At 41.7% G+C, this 25,025-nt stretch overlaps 1 protein-coding gene across 1 annotated transcript in view; it reads left to right on the top strand.

Annotated features, from left to right (window-relative positions):
* ush2a (Usher syndrome 2A (autosomal recessive, mild)) overlaps window positions 1-25,025 on the top strand; it is a gene marked incomplete at both ends in the record, with an annotated part of 216,414 nt that overhangs the window by 122,837 nt on the left and 68,552 nt on the right. The window contains 13 exons of the mRNA XM_083919953.1: window positions 4,458-5,170; window positions 5,564-5,733; window positions 5,821-5,987; window positions 6,162-6,250; window positions 9,276-9,610; window positions 11,622-11,777; window positions 12,386-12,549; window positions 12,740-12,949; window positions 15,949-16,151; window positions 16,259-16,371; window positions 18,065-18,284; window positions 19,481-19,649; window positions 19,773-19,994. Coding sequence (XP_083776079.1) covers window positions 4,458-5,170; window positions 5,564-5,733; window positions 5,821-5,987; window positions 6,162-6,250; window positions 9,276-9,610; window positions 11,622-11,777; window positions 12,386-12,549; window positions 12,740-12,949; window positions 15,949-16,151; window positions 16,259-16,371; window positions 18,065-18,284; window positions 19,481-19,649; window positions 19,773-19,994 — 2,931 coding nt within the window. The remainder of the gene's footprint in view (window positions 1-4,457; window positions 5,171-5,563; window positions 5,734-5,820; window positions 5,988-6,161; window positions 6,251-9,275; window positions 9,611-11,621; window positions 11,778-12,385; window positions 12,550-12,739; window positions 12,950-15,948; window positions 16,152-16,258; window positions 16,372-18,064; window positions 18,285-19,480; window positions 19,650-19,772; window positions 19,995-25,025) is intronic.

The following is a 25,025-nucleotide window of genomic DNA, read 5'->3' on the forward strand; positions in this document are numbered from 1 at the left end:
TACATCTACACAAGTCCTTACCTATACATGCATACACACAAATATGCACAAGAAGCTACATAACATGTATACACCCAAGTACATGCACACACATGCACACGCACACACACATGCACATACATGCACACAAACACACACACACACACACACACACACACACACACACACACACACACACACACACACATACATGCACACACACACACACACACATCCACACAACTCTTCCTCCCACCCCCTCTCCCAGCCCTTGTCAGTTGATTGTGTTATTACTATGCTAACCAAATCCTTATAAATGTGATTTAAGGCTTGGCGGCCCCACACTCCTGTTTTAGCCTTCTGCTACTGTGTTTTACTGGAGAGAGGAGCAGTTACCATGGGAGGTGTGGAGGGAGGGAGGGATAAAGAGAGAGGGGGAAGAAAGAGGAAAAGGCATGGGGAATGAAGAGGTCAGAGAGATAGGGGGGAAAGAAAGGTGAGGGGGAGACAAGGGAAAGAAGAGGAGTTGGGAAAGGAAGGATGCAAGATTGGAAAAACATAAGAGTTGAGTAGAAAGGAGAGGAACCAGAGAGAGAGAGAGAGAGAGAGAGAGAGAGGTTGCTACGCATTCCCTCAACACTCGTTCTCTCCTATCCAGAGAGCAGTAAAGCGTCAGTAAAAAATAAAAAAAGGGAAAAAGCATCACCTGCATCTTAAATGAAAATTTCAATTGAAAAACTTAACAGCCCTTCAAATTGCAGAATTTTACACGCGCCAGTAAAGCCTAAATAACACTCAACACTTAGAGGGGAGAGGGGGAGGGGAGAAGAGGAGAGAGGGAATGGGGGGTGACAATGGGGGTTATTTTGGGTGGTTGACAGGAGCTGGATCAAGGTGACTGCATTGTGTTTGTGCAATTTTGGACTTTTTACCTGTGATCTTCTTCCCTGTTCATCTCTTACCTTTAAGTTTTATCATATGTGTTGGAAATACAGCAAGTTAGACAAGATTACAGTCAAATAGACAGAAGGATCCAGATAGACTAATTTCTTTTTTTAAAACTTTATTTTAGTGGTATCATATCATACATTACCCATTTTATATAGACTATGTAAAGATGACAACAACATTTTTTATACATTTTTATACATAAATAAGTAGCTGTAACACCTAGATTGCCTTAGTCAAAGTGACAGTCGATGTAAGTTAAAAATAGGTAATACCAATATTTACCGTACAGAAAGACTAATTAGACAAACAGGTAGAGAGACACCCCAGCCCTCAGCAAAGAGAAGGCAGTGATGCACGCAGACAGGTCGGCAGATAGGAATGTAGACAGACACGGAGACGGGCTCCTTGGTTATTCGTGGGGTTCAGTGGACCTATGATAGTAATTGAATCAGTGTGAGTGCTGAGTAGAGCTAGCATAAAAACCTGTTAACCCAAAAGGTCAACTCTCTGCATTGTTTATTTAGCAGGTAGAGCAGAGAGAGAGAGAATGAGAGAGGGAGAGAGAGAGAGGGAGAGAGACCGTGACACAAAGCATGAGTAACAGAGAGCCAGAAGAAAATTACACTGTCTGTCCGTACCGTGCCCCGGGCTTTAGGGCGCACTCACACTGTTCTTCCGTACCGTGCCAAAACAGGTTTTACAGGTAAAGCCTAGTTCGTTTGACCAGTGTGAGTGCAACCGCTCCGCGCCTAGCTGCGGCCAGCTGGCCGTCCACAGCCCGTTTAAAAGACGTGGGCTTTTGTAAAGCGCGTTTGCACATGTACGAGCAAGAGCACAATGCCTATGGCGGCTCTGACGTCATCTTATGTGCGCCTGTTCGGACATAAAAAAGACGGACCATGCGTGGACATTTAACAACAACAACAACGCACAAAAACTTTGAGGTCTATGGAAAGATTTGTAAACAAAGCGACGCATCGCGATGACGTCAATCAATGCGTGTGACGTGTTACGACGTGATGACGTATGAACAGGCAAGAAGCATTTGCGCGAGGCCAAGGCAGTGTGATTACAAACGGGCTGGCCAGCGGGGGTAGAGGGAGGGGGGGACAAGTACCCTAAAGCCGGGGCGCGGTATGGGCGGAGAGCGTGAGTGCGCCCTAAATGTCCGTGCATGGTCCGACTTTTTTTTTTTTTTCTCTGTCCGAACAGGCGCACATAAAATGACATCAGAGCCGCTGTAGGCCTCTTACATGTGCAAACACGCTCTACAAAAGCCCACCAGTCCCAAACAGTCCGGCCGGCATGCAGGCTGCAGGTAGGCGCGGTGCGGTTGCAATCAGACTGGTCAAACGAACTAGGCTTTACCGGTAAAACCTGTTTGGGCATGGTACGGAAGGACAGTGTGAGTGCGCCCTAAAGACCTCAGGTCGCACTCACACTGTCCATCATTCAGGGACAGGAAATGGGGAAGAAAGAAGAGACAGATGGACAGAAGAAGGGATGTAGAGAGAAAGAAGGCTTGTTGATGGGACAATTTGTGATCTGTAAAATCAGCCAAGCTTAACATCACAATTTTTTATACTGCTGTTTATTTGTCTGGGAGCTAGAAGGTGTGCGTGTGTGTGTGTGTGTGTGTGTGTGTGTGTGTGTGTGTGTGTGTGTGTGTGTGTGTGTGTGTGTGTGTGTGTGTGTGTGTGTGTGTATGCGCGTACACGTGCGTGTGTACTTGCGGACGCATAGCTGGCTGGCTGCCAGTTTAATGTATCTTAAATCTTTACTTGTGATTTGCTTCTCTCTATGTGTCTGAATGTACATTTTATTATATGATTTAGTTTTTATTATATGTATCGTGTTATATTTCTCAGTAAATGCATAGTTGCTTTGATAGATCGCATTATTAAAATGCACTAAGTTTTCCCAAAATATTTCAACTTTTAAAAGGGTTTGCCTGCTTTTCCTTTGTTTTGTTTTTTTACCAAATAACAATATGGATTACCAATAAAATATTCCTTGTTGTAAGCAAACTATACATGCAAACTCAGACAATTTAAAACAATGGAGAAAAAGGTCTTCACAGTATCCAAATTAAGTCTGAGGAAACATTATTTGATGAGCATTTATCTAAGAGACATTTTAAACTTTTAGGAGAACTGGAATCACCTGGGCCAAACACTGAATGTTAGTTGGCATCTCAGTGTGTATATAATAAGGTCTATCAGTGAGTACATAGTCTGCAAAAAATACACACGTTTTTACACAATTGCTATCTTATGTGCACGCATGCTGACATACACCTATACATGCTTGCACACTTTAACTCTCCCACAGTCATGCACGCATACTCAAACACTCATCTTCTTTCACTCTTTCTCCCTGTCTCTCTTTTACACACACACACACACACACACACACACACACACACACACACACACACACACACACACACACACACCATCTGGGAAAGCCGTTAGCGGTTAGCAGTAGCACTTAGCGACGCAGCACGCTCCCTCAGTCCGCTCAGTCACCTTGATCTGCTTGCCCTTCACACAGCACCATTACTGCTATACTGCATCACTGTGGGTGTTGGCGTGTGTGTGTGGCTGCGTATATGGACATGCATCTGTGTGTGTCCATTATAGAGCAGTACAGTCAGATGTAAATGTCGGGGGAGGAGGGGGGAAGGGGTATTACTTTCAAATGAGCTACCGTGGAGTGAAATATCCCTCTGACAAGTCTTGTGTAGGTTCTTGTCTGCGCATGGACATGTACAAATCATGTGACTGTGTGTGCGTGCCTGTGGCCTCCTGATGGCCATCTCTCTCTGCTATACTTCTAAAACTCATAATTTCGCCTTCTCGACACAATTTAAGCCACTCCCAGGTATAGAGAATGGTAGTGAACATGATACGCAGTTAACCCAAATTAAAAGTCTGCTTGCTCTCTGAGACGTTTTTCTGAATTACAGCTGAGTTTCATTTTATTAAACTTAAAGTTAAAAACTGATGTTAAATTAAAAGTATATCAGTTATAAATATTATATTCAATATTATTAAAATGATGGATCAATGTTCCAAGCAGTCCAGGCCAGCTTACAAATCGCTTCCTGAATTATCTGCTGAAAGATGCACAGACTCACATTCAAACAGTCACAAGTACAGCATAAATCCATAAATACAATCTTGGTTTGCTCAAGGGGAGAAATTGAGAAAGAAAGGCAGTTTCCATGTTAATCCCTTGGATAGGGATGGCAAAATCACTCTTTGTCCTTCTGATGTCATTCTTGTCGTTACTTGTCTAATAATTCTTTAGAATAAACCCCCCTCCTTTCTTCTCTCTCACTTTCTTATAAGCGTGCATGTACGTACGCACGCACACACACACACACACGCACACACACACACACACACACACACACACACACACACACACACACACACACACACACACACACACACACACACACAGTGTATTTATCACATGCCTCTTTTCTCTTCCTTTATCCATTTATTTCTCTTTATCCCCAGGTCCAGGACCAGTGGACACTCCAGCTGTATTCGGACTCCATCCTCGAACTGTAACAGTCACCTGGGTTCCTCCCTCTCAACCAAATGGAATTATCACCAATTATACCATCTATCTTTGCCCCCGCTCCATCTCTTCTTTAGATTTCAAACCCAGCTCAGTCTCCAGCACCAGTACGGCCCTCAACTCCACCTCAGGTCGTAACCCAAGCCTCTTGCCCAGCACTGAGGGTGCATATCTCAATTCAGGTCATAACCTCAAGCCAACATCCAAACTTACCACCCCAGGCTCAAGCCACATCTCCATGTCCACTATCAACACAGGCAGTAATGACAGCTCAAGCACAATCCAAGGCAACCCCCTCTCTAACTCTTTCTCTAGCTTGAGTCCTGGTATCGCAGAAGACAACCAGATCCAGTCCATCGGTGTCAGCAATACAAGCAAAGGCCCCAGTCCTGTCTCATTCAACCCCACTGAATCCCATACTGCCGGTGTAAACCCAAGCTCCAGTATTTTACTGTTAAACCCAGAATACAATGCAACAAGCTTTAATACTGAACATATTCTTAAACAAGACTCAAGGCCCAGTTCTGGTTCCTCCAGCACAGCTTCAGATTTAGATTCATCTGTTCTATCAGTCACAGTCACTGTGCCAGGGAACACCACAAGCTACACTTTCCTCGACCTACGGCCATATCAGACCTACAGCCTCCAGGTACAATATGATACTATGGTAGAACACAATGCTGTACTGTATTAAACCGTATATTATGCGTTTTAAAAATGTCCTACTGCATTGTGCCATAATTAAATGTTAATTTCTGATTGTGTTCCAATGATGACTATAAATAAAATAAATATATTTAATTGACGATTGAATAATCATATGCCATTCCAGTCACGGATGAGACGGGATTTTAAAATATCACTGCACTCTTTATTTTTTTCTTGGTGTTTCTACTTGAATAGTTATTGTAGCATGGCAGTTAAAGGTGTCCGAATTGGATATATACAACATAATCAATCATGTTCTTACTGCTGATTTACTGACTAAAGAAAACCTCACATATCAAATTGTGATGTTACAAAATTGTTTTCCAATATCTAGGTGGAGGCGTGCACCAGTGTGGGATGCTTGATGTCTGAGATTTCTCAAGACTTTCGTACCCTCGCAGCTCCCCCTGAAGGGGTTCCCGCACCTCACCTTTACTCTGACACCCCCACCTCTGTGCTCTTATCCTGGGGTGCACCTGAGTGGAGCAATGGACCACTGGAGCGGTGAGAGATGATCACATACATACACACACTTCAATCCCTCTGTGACTATTTGTGTATAAATGCCACTGTGTCTTGTGCTGTGCATAGGTGGCTGATTGAGCGCAGAGTTGCTAAGACCAAACAAGTGTCCACAGTCGGCCATCTCCCACCAGACCCTCCCCCTCTTTCCTTCCTGGACTCTTCGTCAGCTCTCAGTCCCTGGACTAGCTACCAGTATCGACTTATGCTCCATAATCAGGCTGGCAACACGACAGGTAAGGCCATAATAATGGTCTTAACTGAAATTCAATTAAATCTGACCAAGATATGTATCTATTGCTGTTTACACTATCTTCTTCACCACTTTGTGTCAAACTTAAAAATAACTGCTTTCAGCCTTTGTTGTTGCGCAGTAAGATCTTTAACCACATATTGTTACATGTTTGCAGGACCCTGGGTCAATATCACCACCAGACCTTCTCGGCCAGCTGGATTCAGTCCACCTAGGGTGAAAGTCTTGGGGCCAGAGTCACTTCAGGTATGGGAAGTTTTTTTTTTAAGCTGACTTTTTACAGTCAACTTTTGACAGGTTAATTAAACACTTCTTGGATGTGACATGAGAGAACAAGAAGTCATGAGTATTGCTGAAGCACACAAATATAATCCATGTCAGCCATGCTGATATACATGACATGCAATATAGACATGCAATATATCATAACATGTTTAACTGATAGAAGGTTTCAGAATCCCAGCATAGAATTAAAAAAGTGTTTGTTTCTTTAAACACAAAATGCATGAAAAATATAATGTAACTTTGTCACTTATAGAAGAAAAGACAAAGCAATGTCACGCTGATTCTCCTGTCTTTCGTTCTTGGGATTTAATGAGAAAGAAAAACATTCAACTCAAGGTCCCCTTCAGAGGATGGGAGGGGCTGTGACCCTGTCTGAGGCAGCTTCCTTCCTGTCGGCCATTTTGAAGGAGTGGCCAGAGTTAAATTCTACCACTGGCTAATCCCACATCAAGGCCCTTCACTGAAAGCCACTAAAACAATATTGTATGCATGCACACACACACACACACACACACACACGCAAATACGTGCTGCACACAGACACATGCACTCACAGCCCTGCACTAATGCTAACTGCAGAAAAATGCTAATGCCTGTCATCATTTCAGAACCGCCCCTGTCATCTCTGCAGCAGCACAGCTTTAGGGGTCATAGGTTTGAGAAGGAAAGTGTTCCTTCCTGGTTGTTGCTAATTGGACTGACAGGCAGGCTCTTCCTGGTTACAAATTGACCTTGACAACACAGACAGGATTTTGAGTATCTCCCTTCATTCTCTGAATGGTTTCTTTTTCATATCCATTCTTTCTCATTGAGGTATTCATCTTCTCTTAACCACTAAACTCATCTAGTTTTGTAAGTGTTCTTTTTATTGAATATAATAGAATAAAAATACTTTATTGATCTCCAATGCGACACACTGAGGGATAATGATCCACACATAGAATGCTGTAATGCATGTTTTGTATTTGACTATAATGTCAAAAAGGAAGCCATGCAACAAAGCAAAATGAGATCACAGATACAGAATAGATTTTTGCACGGACACAGACAGACAGACACACACACACACACACACACACCTGTAATTCTACAGATACTGTCAGCATGTCAAGGGTTTTGGTATAAAAAAAACTTCAAAGAAAGACAGGCAATATCTGAAAAGGTAACCACTCTAAATGTATATCCACTTCCTGGATAGTGTCTGACTCACAACTAGAACTGATCCGTTTCTCATTCGCACTCTCGTTATCTCTTCCTAGATAGTTATTTCTCTGGCAGAAGGCAGATTGATATTCTTCAAATTAAACAAATATTTAATGTTGCTCATCATAGGTAATTTTCCTTTTTTTTCTCTTTAAATCAAAGACAAACTCACTGACGTTGATGCATGTACTGAATAGATTGCAGAATTGTTTTGTGAGCTGCAGAGGTTGGCACTCTCAGTGCCTTTGATTTTTTTTCTGAATATAATGGCATATATGCACAAAGATACACACACATACCACTTGCACCATGTCCCTACACACACACCTATTCCATCTCACTACCAACTTTATCATCTGTCTCTCTCTCACAATCATATACACACAAACACACACGCACACACACATACTGTACTGGCCTTAGCCCCAGTGCTCTGTGTCAGCCCAGGGTCTCTGCTGTCTTCACCATCTCCAGATTACATCAGGCTATTCAATCTGTAAATGACTTCCACCACAAAGCACACCCAACACGCACTTTGGGAAATGAGCTACCTAACTCAACATGACCCTGCCTGTGTGTGTGTGTGTGTGTGTGTGTGTGTGTGTGTGTGTGTGTGTGTGTGTGTGTGTGTGTGTGTGTGAGTGTGTGTGTGTGTGTGTGTGTGTGTGTGTGTGTGTGTGTGTGTGTGTGTGTGTGTGTGTGTGTGTGTGTGTGTGTGTGTGTGTGTGTGTGTGTGTGTGTGTGTGTGTGTGTGTGTGTGTGTGTGTGTGTCCTGTATCACCTTACTGTGTCACTTGTTAAATGAATATCAAGGTTGCATGAGAAATAATTATACTTGACGTTCATTCATAATACTCTCATCAACATTGACCACTTAATCACCTAAACTCATAAGTCTCAACAAGCTCTGAACTGATCAGGTAACATATTATACATGACAATTTATATCCATAAATGAGTTAGAGCACACTTTACATGGACACGTGTGTGTGTGTTTGTGTGCGTGTGTGTGTTTTACCATTTGTGTGTGTTTCCTTCATCTTCACTCTGAAATGCTGACGGACTGAACTGTTTCCAAATCAGATGCAGTGCTCAACGACAGCAAGCTTTTGTTTTTGCGTGCAGCAATTCCATTACCATCCGTTTTCATTATTTTAGCATGGTGTTTGTGCACGTGCGTGTGCGTGTGTGTGTGTGTGTGTGTGTGTGTGTGCGCGCACGTGTGTGTGTGCGTGTGCGCATACGTACGTGTGTGTAAATTTGATGAAAATAATCTTCCGCTCGAGTCAAAGTCAGGTCATTTTTCAAGTTTAACAAATACACACACACAGTGTCCATTTAAAAAAAATTTCATTCACATACCCAATGTAAGCACACAGGGATGCTTCCTGCACGGTCTCACTGGCAGCAACCAACTGACCACACATGCATACACATTGAGATGCAGATATGTTTTTGCATTAGCGCACACTGCAAGTTTTGCACACTCACACACATACACACACACACACAAACACACACACACACACACACACTGTGCCATGACTTCCTGTAGTTCATCCATCTAAAAGCTTTCTGCCGTCCTCAGCATGCTGAGAACACCTAGAATTCCCAGCCAACCAATGAGATGACTTTTAATGATAGGACCATAGATATTATTATCTATGGATAGGACAGTTAGAAAGGATTAAGTGAACTAGGCTTTTAGTTTTCTCTGACTTTACCTAATACAGTATTTTAAATAAACAACAAAAAAGTTGAATCTGACACACTTGTGTTTCAGGTCACATGGTCTCCTCCTCTCATTCCTAATGGAGAAATCCACGGCTATGAGATCCGTCTCCCAGAACGCCGCATCTTCCATGACAGTGGCAATGCTTCTGAGCTCAACATCACAATAACGGACCTCATTCCATACACAAACTACAGTATTACTATGCTGGTATGTTCCAGTGGTGGTGGTCATGTTGGAGGATGTACAGAAAGCCTGCCCACCCCTGTCACCACATTACCCACAATCCCTGAAGGCCTTGAGCCACTGTCTGTAGTGACAGTCAGCGAGTCTTTCCTGGCCATTTCCTGGCAACCACCAAGCAGACCCAATGGACCTAACATCAGGTAAGATGGATAATAAACAGAATCTGTACCAAAGATGGCATAGTTACATTATATGAGTATTACGTTTGTTATGAGAAGGCTAGACTATTGCAGTTCTTTGTTTATGGGTCTTACAAACAAAACAATACATAGATTACAATTTATCACGCCACACAAGTTCTAACCAGGACAAAAAGATCAGACCGTATAACTCCAGTCCTCAGAAACTTTCATTGATTACCTGTTGTTTTCACAATACAGTTCAAAATCCTCCTAATTTTTACATAGGAGTTATCAGTTTTCATTATCATTATCAGTTTATAACTGCTTAAAAACTCAACGTTCATGAGGTGGAAATCTTTCTTTTCTTTTCTTACTTTTTTAATGTCTGGATAGGATTTACATCTTTTGTGAAAAAATAAACAATCTTAGATAAGGTCTACATAAATCATGAAGTCCTTTTTATTAAAAATGTCATAAACAATTGCAGCCGAACAGACTTGAAGCAATCGCAGAGAAGCCCAGTGGAAATAGCATTTCTACACATAAACCTATTCAATTATATGTTGATAAACTCATGCACAGTAATCTTAATTGTACATACAACACTGTCACTTTCTACTGCTTTAGTAGGCTGTATTAAATGAGAGGATGATTTCCTGTAAAACAAATTAAATTATAGATTTAACTACTGAAGGCTGTGGCCAAATAAATGTTCAAATAAATGTTAAACAGCAGTCAATTCACCACTCAACTTACTTGTGAGGATATTCACAATTATCCTGATAATGGATATTCACCACAATCAACTTATTGTGAGTGGGGTTTTTTTTGCAGACTGCAATAAAAACAATTACTCTCCCAACCCTGGTTACACATAACATTTTGGTAGAATTTTGTGTAGACTGTGTGTCAATATCAATTGAGTACAATTCGTTTTTTGCCATGGCCTATTGACTCATCTGTTATCTGAACTTGTAGAAACAAGGGAAGGGATGATAAGGTATCCGTTTGTTAAGTTAAAATACTTTAATTCACACCATTTTATTAACATCCAGGTCAGATTTTCTTGTCCACATCAGCAACTCAACATGATGCAGTCAACATTCCCACTACGAATCAGCTTTTAAAATGCACAGAACAAAACAGATAGCTTCTATTGCTTTCTGATGGCCGTTAACCAAGTGAAAGACAATTAAGATGATGAAGGTTTATAATAGTTCTGCACATGCAAATTCACAACCAAAATTATTATTTAACCAAAAAATTATTCATTTGCTAAAGCCCAAAGTTAGAAAACAGGCAGTCAAGACTGAAATCTACAGCATATTTTTAGTGCGACATATGGGGTTCAATTGTTGTTGAAAAATGTAAGCAAACAAGCAGATAGGAACACGTTAACAAGCTGCTAACATGAGTGCCCTGGTAATGAGTTAAGTGTTGTGCATTTTTTAATCAGTGTTTTCTCAGTCCTAATGCACATTCTGGTCTGTTTTGTTCTGTCCTGTTCTACTCTGTCAGTGATTAGGCCTAAAATAAAGGTCCATTTTCCTGGCAGGCGATTAAAATGCATGAGCCCGTCTCCCTGTTCTGCTCTGCTCAGCTCTGTGTGTTTGTCTAAGTGGGTTTGTTAAAAGGCGGTATTAAGCCCTTCTCTTCTGATTACAGCAGAAATTAGCATCACTGTGGGGAGAGGAAAACACAAACCCTGCAGAAAAAAACAACAGAGGGCGGGGTGTCGGGAGGGAGGGGTGAGATACAGTGAACGCAAAAGAATAGAGATGATGAAAAACAGCAAAAGAGGAGGAAATGAGTGATAAGGAGAAGAGTACGTTGAAATTATGTGTGTAAGTGTGTGTGTTTGTGTCTGTGTCTGTGTCTGTGTGTATGCATGTCTATGCAGGCATATGTGTTTGCTAAGTGGGCACAGTGTCTGTGTGCTCATACTGCATTTGTGAACATGTGTTGGGTGTAAATGCATTCCTAAACATCCAACCATGTGTGTTTCCTTTTATTCAAATCTCCCCTTCAGATACAAGTTGCTCAGACGTAAAACCCACCAGCCCCTGGCCATCGCCACGGTCCCCACGGTAACAGCCATGTCCCATCCCCCCTCTGAAGATCTCCATCGCTGGCTCCATGTTTACTCCGGCACCAAATTGTTCTACCAAGATAAAGGCCTAAGCAGGTGAGATTACTGAAATGAGCTCTAGAGCAAACGCCGGCGCCGCAGCAAACCGTGTGTGCAGAGCCGATCGGCGAGCTGCCGCTGATGCCGATCTTTTAATACCGCTCAAAGATACATTAAGCAAATATCCCAAAGAATTAAATTGTTTTTCACACAGCATCCCCTAATCTCAGTTTGGCACTTGGTGGAAGCTAATTCTCTCCCCCCCATGCTTGCTAAACGGCTCTGGGTGTGCTCTTTTCGGTTTTGTGTCTCTACTGTGCTTTAGTGGTAAACCGACAAACTTTTGAACATGTCAGCACTTTTCACTTTGCCGGATTTCTATCCTAAAATATAACTTTATAAGAATGCAATTTGTGTTCATTTAATAGAATTTACCGTATTAGCATAAAGGACAGCAACTTTAGACTGAGCATCACTATCACATCTGTTATTTCCTTCAATGGAGGATTGATTCTGAAGTTGGTACTTTTTTTCTTGCTCAAGCTGCTTGAGCGATTAGTAGAAGAAATAAGTACCTAAAGCCTTTTGTTCAAAGATATTTCCCAGTAACTTACAAAACATACTGTCTCCCCCATATCGAAATCACTGATACTGTCTCTCAACAGATTCACCCGTTACCAGTACCAGTTAGTTGTACATAATGACGTGGGCTACTCCTCAGGAGAGATGATTACGGCGGTTACCATGGCAGGGGTACCCCACCACCCTCCGTCTCTGTCCGCCTACACTATCAATCACAATGCTGTACAGGTCAACTGGACACAACCCTGTAAGATTTCCCTCTCGCTTAAACACACACACACTCAAATACACACAGTCGTCCCAGCAAAGGTGCTTCATGGCTGTGTATTCTATGATGATTGTTCTGTACTTAACAGTTTCCAAAAAGTGAATATAGCGACTCAAAATGTTTTTACTACCACTTCACTCTTCTCCCTCTCTCTTCGTGTCTTTCTCAGCTTTAAAAGACCTACAAGGAGAGGTGGAATCTTACTTTCTGACAATAGCGTCTGCCCAGTCAAGTCAAATCTTGGCTTTCCCCCCTGAGATCATATCCACAGTGATCAGTGACCTTTGGCCCAGTACCACATATCTGTTGTCAGTACATGTGTCCAACGGAGCACATAATACCACTAAGGCAACAGTTAACATCACCACAGAGGATGGAGGTATGTGTATACTTATATATACGTGTGATATTTGGCCAACAACTGTTCTTAGAAATGTGTTAACATTTGCCTTCTTACGGATATGTGTTAGGTTGTTATTGTATTGTATGCACATATATATATATATATATATATATATATATATATATATATATATATATATATTTTTTTTTTTACATATGTGTGTCATGTACAATACGTGAATTCAATACATTCAAAAGAGGTGTCTGTGTCAATTTTCATTTCTCTGCAACTCTGTACTTCACAGGGGATGTTAAACACATCATGTAGTGAGGCGTGAAATCAATACAAAATGTGTGTGTGAGGCAGATTTAAGGTGTTGTAAAATGCTTGTTGGCACCACACAAAGACAAAGACAAACACATCGTACTGCACACACAAGCAGTGTTGTACCTGTCAAACAAGACAGCAAACATGATACCATGTCTTATGCAGGCTATTATTAGTATACCTAACAATACAGTTACATCACATTATCCTTTCCCCAAAAAAATGATTGGATTTTCTATAATTCTATGGGAAAAAGATACATATACTTAGATACATGTCCCTTATGTTAAAAAGTGAAACTTTAAGAGAATATGAACAAAGTATATCACTTTTCAGGCAGGGTTAACTTTCACTATCTTTAGTTATGTATTGCAGAGGTTATCCAACTGTCATCACGACTTCTGGATGGACTTACTTATATAGCGCCGTTCTAGTCTTCTGACTACTCAAGGCGCTTTCATAGACATTCACACTGGACATCTACATACCATCTTATCTAATCTAACCATTCGCACCACATTTACACACCCATGCGCAGCACAGGGAGCAATTCGGGGTTCAGTTACTTGGCCAAGGACACTTCGACATGCGAACCAGGGGATTGAACCACCGATCTCTCGAATGGAGGATGACCCAATCTGCCATTGAGCCACGGACGCCCTTTCTCTCTTCAAAGCTCAGCCCAGTCTCACCATTCAAGAGTTAGCTTTTCAATCACTCTATGTTATCATATGTCTGTAATTTCCTTTTTCCGTTAACTTCTAAGCCTGGTCAGATGCGTACATGAACTGACGAAGCCTCTTGGATGAGAGGTGAAACGTCGTCCTAGACAAATAACCAAGTCCAGTTGCTTTTGACTGATAACGATGACCTGGACAAATGAGAATATTCACAGGCCTCTCTTTCTGACCATCTCTGCCCCCCACCCCCAAACACACACACACACACACCTTTTATCAGTATAATCATATGTCAGAGGCCTCTCTCTTTCCCTCTAATCTGAGCAGTATAATAAAAAGTGCATTAAAAACATTAGAAAATCATTAGGTGCTAAAGGCAAAGCATGGCTCGTTTAACTGAGAGGGCTCTGGAGGTAATTTCATTATTTTACAGCCATACGAGTGCACACACATGCACACATACACACACAGACCAAGGCTAAATATATATAAGTAATGCAGCTCAACCCTACCAACCATCCTTACATGGCCTGCAATCTATAGGGCAATGCTAACATCAGGACTAATTGTCAAGAAAAATGTGCGTACGTCTGTGTGTGTATGAGTGGAAGAGGCTCAGTGTGCAGCATTGCGTTGATATTGCCATCCTGCAGTAAATGAAATGTAGAGCAGTAGGTTGGGTTTAGGTAAGTGCATTGGCAGCAAATGAATTGGGTTAACTTAGCTGAGTGCATTTTCACTTAGAATAATAGATGGAGTCTGTATGATTACCTCTCTCACACACAATCTCTCCTATTATTCCCCTCTGTTTGATTCTCTTTCTCACTTTTCTACTTACAGCTTGATTGTATTTTACAGTTAAATTAACAATATTCTGTGTTCTTTCTTCCACTCTTTGACTTTTAAATTTTGTTTAATGTCGTTATGTCTTCTCCTTTCACTGATTATCTTGTATCCTCTGTTCATGAGATTCCTTCCTTTTGCCTCTGTATCTGTAATCATTGTCACTGTATCGTTTCCTATAGGTTACCATATTAAAGGAGATTTGGTCTATTATCAGTGCCTTTGTGGATGTGCTGAAAAAGGATTTCTTGGACAAGTGAACTGAGGAAAGTAAAGGAAGTCAGGGAATTTGATCGGCAAGACAGTGAAAGACAGAGAGAGAATATAAAAACACAACACAGCAAGGTAGAGACTGTCATTCACTATTGTCAGACAGAGAAAAAGTGAGGGAGTGAGCTGATTATTCAGAATCAATCTATTATTCTTAGTGAAAATCCACTCAGGTTAGTTAAATTAATCCAATTACTTTGCTGCCAGTGCACCTAGCTGAACCCAGCCCGCTGCTCTTTATTTCATTTATCTCCAGATAGCATAATCAACGGCATTCTGCACACACGGACACACAGGTGGTCTCCCATCCTCGCTAACACGCAGACTAACAGTCGTCAGTCTGACACACATTCTCTGTGTCTCTCTTTGCGTCACACATACAAACACATCTCTCTTTGTGCTGTACACACAATTTGTTAATCTCTATCTCTATCCTTTCCTCTCTCACAACGCTATGTTTGTACCTCTCAAGTGAGGGATAGTTAAAAAATTGTATGCCTATACTGAGGATGTTATAAACTGTCATCAGTGCATATGCGGGCCTCATAGTCACAACACATAGTTTTAACATTTCTTTCTCACTTCCAAAAGCCTGTCCTGATCAATAATACAGCACAGTTTAGGAACATTAAAAAAATTAAGTGGTGGGGTTTTTGTGTAAACATTTTTTTTTTAATTGTTCATATATGAAATGAATTTGTGTATAAATGTCTTGGAAAATCCTAACACCAATCGCATCTTTTGCAGCGCTGTCCTTACATTACTGCAACAGCCGACATAGTCATAAAAGTGCATACCACAACTCAAATATGCATGTTTGAAGATGACCGCATCATTGTCTCAAACTGTGAAACATTCTGCTGTTGTTTAACAATCAAACAATTTTGCGTCTCTATACTCACGTGCCATCCTCAGAGCCAGATGGAATGTCCGCCCCAGAGGTAGTTCCAGTTAACAGCACCACAGTACGTGTGCTCTGGTTCCCTCCTCTAAGGCCCAATGGAGCAGTTACTGGTTACTACATCTACCTTAATGACCATCTTCATGGCAGTGTGGACAACAGTTCAGGGTCCTACCTGCTGGAGGGCCTGCTGCCTTTCACTGTCTACAACGTACAGGTACACAAACAAACAACAAATAAAAACAAAAGCAGATCGGCACACCCAAACGCAGACACACAAACATATGCATTGTGTTTTTTGTCTGCTGTGTTTGTGTATTTTAGGTGGGGGTGTGTACTGTGTATGCATGTGTACGGAGTAATGTTACTCAAACAACTACTGTGGAGGACCTGCCTGCTGACCTGGCCACGCCACATGCACATGTGATCAGTCCCAGGTAATACATAGATAGAAGAATGAAGAGTTATTCTTTGACTTTCTGCATGTTCTTTCTCATCTCTTCTCATCTTCAACCGCTTATCCGGGGTCGGGTCGCGGGGGCAGCAGCTTTAGCAGGGGAACCCAAACTTCCCTTTACCGGGCCTCATTAACCAGCTCTAACTGGGGGATCCCGAGGCGTTCCCAGGCCAGTGTGGAGATATAATCTCTCTTCTTAGCCCTGGGTCTTCCCCGAGGCCTCCTCCCAGCTGGACATGCCTGGAACACCTCCCTAGGGAGGCGCCCAGGGGGCATCCTTACTAGATGCCCGAACCACCTCAACTGGCTCCTTTCAACGCAAAGGACCAGCGGCTCTACTCCGAGTTCCTCACAGAAGGCTGAACTTCTCACCCTATCTCTAAGGGAGACTCCAGCCACCCTCCTGAGAAAACCCATTTCGGCCACTTGTACCAGCGACCTCGTTCTTTCAGTCATGACCCAGCTTCCATGACCATAGGTGAGGGTAGGAATGAAGATTGACCGGTAGATCGAGAGCTTTGCCTTCCGACTCAGCTCTCTTTTCGTCACAACGGTGCGGAAGAGCGACTGCAACACCGCCCCCGCTGCTCTGATTCTCCGGCCAAACTCACGCTCCATCGTCCCCTCACAATCCACTGGTTTCCTGCTGAGAGCATGTTCTTTCTATTTTCTGAATTTAAATGTTCCATCTTAACCCTTTTAACCAGAATGTTGCCATTGTTTATGAGACTTTATAGCCATTGGTTTGACTGTAGTAATTGTTAATGTTTATTGACAGCCAAAAAGGTTGGTTTACATGTTTGACACAAAAGGATCAATACAACTGGCACTAACAGGAGCTTTATTGTCTTGTGAAGGCAGCGAAATATGTGGGCTAGCTACAACAGTACTTCATGAAAATGTAATTTTACTCAACACTAGTAACCTCTATGTCAGTAAAGAGTAACTTGATTAAAATTGTTTTTATTGCACAATTTCAGCTGTACTTTAAAACCAGATTCTTTCGGCAAACAGATTACAACTATATGTTTTCCAGTTGCTTTTAAACCTACAGCTCTTGAAGACAAGAGGATCGTTAGGTGTATTGATCTTCAGTAGTCTATTAAGATTTAAATACTGAATACAGTATTAAGTAGTAATTAATGATAAACCTTTTTTTTTTAACATTCACTTTTGCATTAAATTATTCTGACTATATAATGGTTTCATATTACCTTGAAGTTGCTTCCAAAAATTAATAAAATATGACGGAAAAACTGACATTTTATTTGCAGTCAGTTAAATTTAATGACATTTAAAATGATCTGCTTCCCACATTTGACCTAAATGTCAATGTTGCAAATCTTAAAGTTGCAGAGGAAGTGGTGATTTGTGGCTTATTTCCTGTCCAGGAGACTGTGGAAGTTGTAACTCTGTATGTTACTACACAGGTCTTTCCCCTGCCAAAGATGTCAGAGATAAAAAAGAGGAAAATCAATAGTGAGAAGTGTATAAAGACACACACACCCTGACACTGTAACTCAACTTTGTCAGGCATTAACCATGCATGAATGCATGTGTGTGTGTTAGGATATGACATTTTTTTTGTGCCCACTGGTAGTGTGAAAGGAGTGTGAAGGAGAACATAACCCCATCTCTCTCTCTCTCTCCTTCTCTCTCTCTCTCCCTATCAGGATGGTGAGGTTGGACTGGTCCCGTCCAGGCAGACCCAGTGGGATCATGCTGGGCTATGATGTCTTAAGATGGACACTGAGGTCATGTACTGTAGGGTCAACAGGGGTCACATCCTCTGTAGGGGAAGAGCCAGAAGGTGTAAGGTTCAGATGTTCATACCTGCAGTGCCCTGTCAGTCATGGTGTGTGTGGGGTGTCCTGCTTCCATCCTGACATTCAGGTGATTATGCTGTGGTCGTGTGGTACTTATTTTCTTTGTTCTGTATTCTGTTTAGGGGGGGGGGGGGGGTAATCTTCTTACAGTTTGATAAAGCATCACATGGATTTTGGATGGACATTATTGCATTAACACTGCTAGGCTGAAGCATGGAACAACAATTACAGGTTAAAAAATACAGTATTGATTGCTCTAGAAGGGGACTGCATTTTTAACAATTTGTCAAGAGTATTGCCTGAATCAACACATACTTCTTTATACATCATGCAACAAGGGTATGTTGTTGATGTATGTAATATGATGGCTGTTTTGAAAAATAAGACATAAATGTTGATTATGGATGCAGAGAATGATGAGTTTCGATGGTTAATATTTCTCCCGCTCATTTCTTCTATGTTCCGTCTTTCATCTTTGTTCATCCATAATCCTCTCTCCTCTGCCCTTTCCACCTGAATGTGAGAGCCTCTTTCAACTAGAACTTCTCATGAGTAATCATTAAAACCTTTACTGTACAACAACAACAGCAACAACAAAAATGTGTAAAACAAGACAGAAGTCCAGGGTCTTTGCTTTGGCTGCTGATCTGAAGTGGAGAATACATTGTTGCTGTGTGTACTCCCTCAGGATATTAGTTACCAGACCTCAGACACATACAAAAGAAACACAGAGACCCACAGACAAATACACACTTTTACATTTCCTCTTCCGAGTGCATGCTGTTTAAGTAGGATGCACGGTCATCCCTGCAGTGATTAATTTCTCTAAACAGATTAACTGCATTCACTTCCATCCTTGTGTCATTGAATGCCAGCCAAGTTGGCACAATGAAACCACAGCACCCAATGGCACAAACAATAACAACATGTATACTCAAATACACGGAAAAACACTTACTTAAGTGTGGCAAGTGGACATGCTTGGATGGAGCACTTGCAAATCTGCACTCATGTACCTTGAAATCTCGTATATCCTAAACATATACACATTCACATAAACATCCATTGTGCATTGGTAATTTGGGTGTGGCATATATGAAGAAACAAAAACTTATAGGGAGTGTGGCCCTACAAAGGAACATTCCCTGTAATGATCAAATAGCCTCCTCTTTAGCAGATACTTCCAATGCATATACATCACTGTGTTTGTATGGTTCAGTTTACTTACTTTCTCAAATGTGTGTGTAATTGCATGTCAACCAGGTTTGCTGCAGTGGACTACTGTACAATAAGAGACCACATCATCAATGCTGTGAGGGCAGTTACCTGAGTTTGAGTAATTTCTCCAATCCGGTCTGCTGCAATGGCAAACTGCTCCTAGCTCTGCCTGATCACCAGTGTTGTGGAGGATACTATGTTCATGTAAAAACAAGTGAGTATCCAATCACTTCATATGTTCACACTGGCATGAGATTTTCACTCGTTTTTTCTTGATGGGAATCTAATCTTTTCTATGTCGTTCAAGTGTTTTCTTCATCTGTTCTTGTCTTTGTAGATGAAAACTGCTGCCCTGACCACTCACAGGGCCGGGTCTCAGTGGGACTGGGTGACAGCTGCTGTGGGAGGGTTCCTTACTTCGAGAAAGGGGGCCAGCTTTGCTGTAGTGGGAGCTTCCATGATGGCCATGGGGTCCGATGCTGTGGAGGCCGGATTGTAGATGATACACTGGTGTGCTGCGGTGGTGCTGAGAGGGGGGAAGTGCATATATATACCCCAGGTGAGTGAAGGAAACACACATAAGGACATAAAAGATTTTTACCCCACAATGAAAGCACATTTGGGTGAGGTTTAATGGGTTGCTGAGACCTCTGTATTGTTTTTAGAAAATCCTACATTGTGAAATCCAATCAACAAAAAGATAATTTGTTCAAATGAGTAGTTACTCTGGCCCAAAAAGGATTTGTCAGAGTTTAGTCCTTGGTGCTGGGGGGGTTAGAAAATGATAGGACAAGAGACTAAAGCAAAGAGGGTTGAGGTAGACACATGATGCAGGAACGTGGGGTCGTTTCCCTTTTTTGCTCTCCTGCAGTGTCCCAAAGCACCCGGATACCATGGCACAGATGGGACTGTGCGTGTGTGTGTATGTGGGGTTGTGGGTGTATGTGTGTGTCATTAGACATCTTTGTCATGGCAGATGATGATGAAACACACTCAGGATAGCACCGTTGAGGGCACTGCCAAGCACACAGCAGGACAAATACACACTCATTCTCTCTCCTTCACATAAACACACAGACATATTACATGCACCCACACATACACAAAAACACACACACAGAGTCAACAGGGTGCCCCTGGCAGGGTTTGCTTAGTGTTGAGTGCCAGAGACAGACACGTGGACTCTATTCATCACACATAAACAATGGCCCATATGGGTAGGCCCATAGTACTCCATTAGCCTATCCACAAACACACAAAAGATAATTACCCATACAAAAATGCATGCATGCTGACAAAAAAACTTCCTACAAATCAATAAAACAGAAAAAAACATTTTTTCTGTTTTGTTTCCTTCCTTCCTTCCTTAATATATATAAAAATATTTCCCCGCTTGTTTTCTTCTCCTGAAATTGTCAATAAGACCGTCGTTAAGAGTTTTCACTCTCAAACACTTATTTCTTTACAAAGTAGAGCCAATTAATTTGTTTGACATGTAATTGGAGAGTATTCTGTTCCGTCACAAGGTTATTTCCTTTCTTCTCCTTAAATACATCCTCTTTTCTCTTCCAGCCGAGCAGGCTATATGGTCATCCTTCATTTGAGGTGGCCTCCCAAGGAGTACATATGCTCCCCACCTCTTCTTCCTCTCCATCTCCTTTAGTTATTTATTTCACTCTCTCCTCTGCTCCTTTGTCATCTTCTTACTTACTTTTCCTCAACTTGTTTCCCCATCCCCTCTGCTTTTTCCTCTGACTTCTTGCTCCCCCTCTCTCCTTGCACCACCTTCTCTTCCTCCTCTCCTCCTCATTCTAATCTTTCCCCTTCCCTTCCTTTATGTTCCCCCTTTCCCATCCACTCATCAGTCATTAGCGTTAGCTTCCCCATTGAGAACATATGGTATGATAGATCGTAGGGCTAGCGGCGCTAGCAAGGCTAAGGGCCATTTGCCGTGTGCACCGCGCTGTCGGGGAGCCCAGGGGCCGGCTATGCAACCTCAACCCCACACGTCTGTTTCAAGACACTCACACACACAACATGCACAGAGCAACACTTATTATAGGATAGGCTACTTAACCTTGGCACCATTCACTCTGATTGCTGCCTCTCACCATGTCCAGGGTTTTGTATTTTAATGATAAAGTGAGAGATAGATTTGTGAAAGAAAGCAAAATAAATAGAAACAAAGAAAGAGACAGAAAGAACTAAAGAAAGAAAGAAAAGAACAAATATACTGTGTAATTCTATTTAAAATAAATGACTGTACATTCAGATAAGTTACATCCTACAAATGAATACAGAGAAAATTAAAATTGAAAAAGAAATAGAGGGAAGACTACAAATAAAATACATTTCTTACAAACAATAGAATACACAAACTTTACATGGCAAGAAACAAAGCACATTAAAAAAAATATTTTAGAAAAGTGGGTAGGAAAGACATAATGAAAGAGGTTTTTTTAAATAAAGGAAAAAAAACAAAAGGGGGAAAGTGAGTGAAAGAGAAAATACATGGAGAGAGTGGAAGAGTGGTGAAGAGCTAGATGGAGCAGATTAAAGGAGGAGTGAAGGGTATCCCATTGTGCCCAGCTGATAGACTAGGTTAGGCTGATGTGATTATGGGGTCCCTGAAGTGCGATCTATCACACATTACCGTCCACACTGTCAACAACCATACACACACACTGCAGGGGAACAGCAATGCCAGGAGACAGCCGTCTGGCAACAGATACATGTAGCGGCTTGCATTCACATGTGCACGCGTAGATATACACACAAGCATCCACACAGAGACACAACAACCACACACACACACACACACACACTCACTCACACACACACACGCACATGCTGAAGGCTGGAATATTTGTGTAAACCTGGTGAAAAAGAATCAGACATCACTTCAACCAACCTGTCCCAAAGAAACACAAGAAACAAACACAAAGCTGAGCCAGTGGACAAGTATCTTCAAAATGTTGTCTTTGTTTAATTAAGTTGATATCATTCAATTCAGTCTTCCACATCTGACAGAACAGATTTGAGTTTTAACCAGTAAATCCACCTACACCTGCCACGTAATGGCTTGCATCTTACTGGCGTTTGTTTGTAATTTGTTTTGTAATTCTTTTTTTCTGTATATGTTCTCTTTTTAGCCCCTAATCTATTTTCCTCCAACTTACCATTCTAACTACACTAATTGTATCTAAGTGTCTGTCTTTTCAAACTTATCTGGTAAAGAAACACTAATATGCCATCTTAAATGACAGGCCTTCCTTCTGCTTTATCCAGTTTTAGTCTTTGGGGTATTATTGAGATGGCCTCTATAATCCTTTCCTCAGCATTCTCTAGTTGTTATACAATAACACAAAGTCTCTATGCTAAATCCCTCCCTTCCAAATCTGCCAGTTTGTTTAAACAGCTTTCATTTCACTCTCAAGTAGATTAAATACTGTTTGTTTTTGGACAGGAGTGCTGCAGTTTTCTTGCAGCATTTCCTCCTATGCGGGATCAAGACCAACTTTTAAGCTCTTCATTTGCCCATCTTTTCTTCTCTCTCTGAGTTTGTATGTAAGATGTTTAGCTAAGACTTAGGTAAGATTAGATGGTGTTTAAAGGAATGTGTGTGGTGTCTTTGGCCTCCCGTTGCTCCCTGACTCTCCCAAAGTCCCCTGCCTCACTGTACGCGCTCCACTAATCATTTCCCCTTCACACTTATGGTGTACAGTTGTTTAACTCTTCCATCTGCCCTTCAACCCCACCATCCCCATTTCTCACTCCGGGTGCTAGTATAAATGCCCTCCCCACCTCACTTTTAAAGTAAGTGATTCTTAAAAATGTATGCATTTCTTTAACTCCTTCCCTTACTCCCTCCCTCTGTCCCAGCCCAGCAGGCCCCATCCAAACGTTCAAGGACAAATCTGAATATCCCTTTTCACCGTTTAAGTGTTAAAAGCCTGGCGGTGCCGGGGTGTTATCTTAACGCGCCTTGCCGTGCCATCATCAGAGTGCGTGATGAAAATGGCTGTGATGATGCTAAAAGAAAAAAAAGGAGGGGGAGAAAAAGTAATAATCAAATATGTTTTTCAAGGGCACAGTGACCATTTGCTGGAGGGAAATTATCCCAGTAGTTAAGCTAGCTCACTCAGAGTCTGGCTGAGTTGTGAGAGTGGATGCGTTTTTGTGTAAAAGTGTGTGCAAGTGTGCATGGTTTATTACTTCAACTCTGTGCACGCATGCTTCACTTTCTATATGTAGCTGTCTGTTTCCGTATATAAATCTGAATGGGTTTGCATTTGTACATGTTTCTTTATGCAGATACACACACATCCTTCACACGTCCTTTCATTGTTTCTGCCAAAAGATTCTCATCAGTTTCTGAGTGTGTATGTCAGTCTGTTTGTGTGTGTTTATAATTGCCAAAAGCCCCTCATCAATGATGGGTAGCAAATGGCCAACAGTAGGGCATTCCAAACAGCAGCGTCTGGCTGCTTTAGAAGATCGAGTGCTCTCTGAACACAGGAAGACATTTCTCTCTCTGTTAATGTATTTATGATGATGGCTTTTCTATTAGGTTTACTTTAATGACTGGCAGGAACAAAACCAGAGGCTGTCAGGAGCACATAGATGAGGACTGTGCTTGTGCGTGTGTGTTTGTGTGTGTTTGTGTGTGTATGTGTGTTATTTGCCTTTGTGCTGTTCTTGATGTTGTCACTGTTACACATTGTCGATTCATCAAATTGAAATACATAACCTCAAGTATGGGCAGGGAGACAATATATGCTCATATGCACATGAACGTACACACACACACACACACACGCAAGCACGCACAGACGTAGACATATTTACTACTTTACTATAAGTGACTATAGGATGTGTTGGCAATGGAATATGTCAATTGTGCTACTTACTTCTGCATAACTGAGTTTTACAATCATCAAAACCTTTTATTCCTATTGGCTGGTGGTTTTAGCATGTCTGCATCTCTGTTAAGGTTGCATGACATCGGTGCCCATTAAACCACTTAATTCAGTGAAGATGCATTTCCAGTACTGACTAGTCATTTCAAAAGGTTGCAGTTTATGCATTTTAAAATAAAAAAAGAGTTACTTACCAAACTCAATTTATGTGGTGTTTGATGCAGATAAAATTTGTAAGACAAAAACTTATACAAACTAATAACCATCAGAGGGTGTCTCAGTGCTTTGTGGAAATTCCCCTTTGAATTCTGTCATTTCTTGATGGAAACAAATAGTGAGGGATCTTCATTCCATCGAATGTTGCCTCACATTCACTCTAGTCTTCTGCTAAAAGTTGCACCTGAGCTCAAAAGCAGTTTGTTCTGACACCAAAACATCCCGTCACTGTGCGGTAAAGTAGGAAACGTTCTCCACTGGAGATGCAACCAAGGCTTGGAGGCATTAATGTAATCATATAGGTGCTGGGTACCTCTGTTTACTGACAAACACATGTTTTAGAATCGGGGTGCTACATGGGGCCTCTTCCACACCCCGAACTCACCAACTCCTGAATCACATTGATGACAATGATGGATAACCTGAAGGAGGCGGGCCATAGGTCATTGTGTTGT

The sequence above is a fragment of the Echiichthys vipera genome (genome assembly GCF_963691815.1).
Source record: "Echiichthys vipera genome assembly, chromosome: 1".
In the NCBI taxonomy this organism is placed as follows: domain Eukaryota; kingdom Metazoa; phylum Chordata; class Actinopteri; order Perciformes; family Trachinidae; genus Echiichthys; species Echiichthys vipera.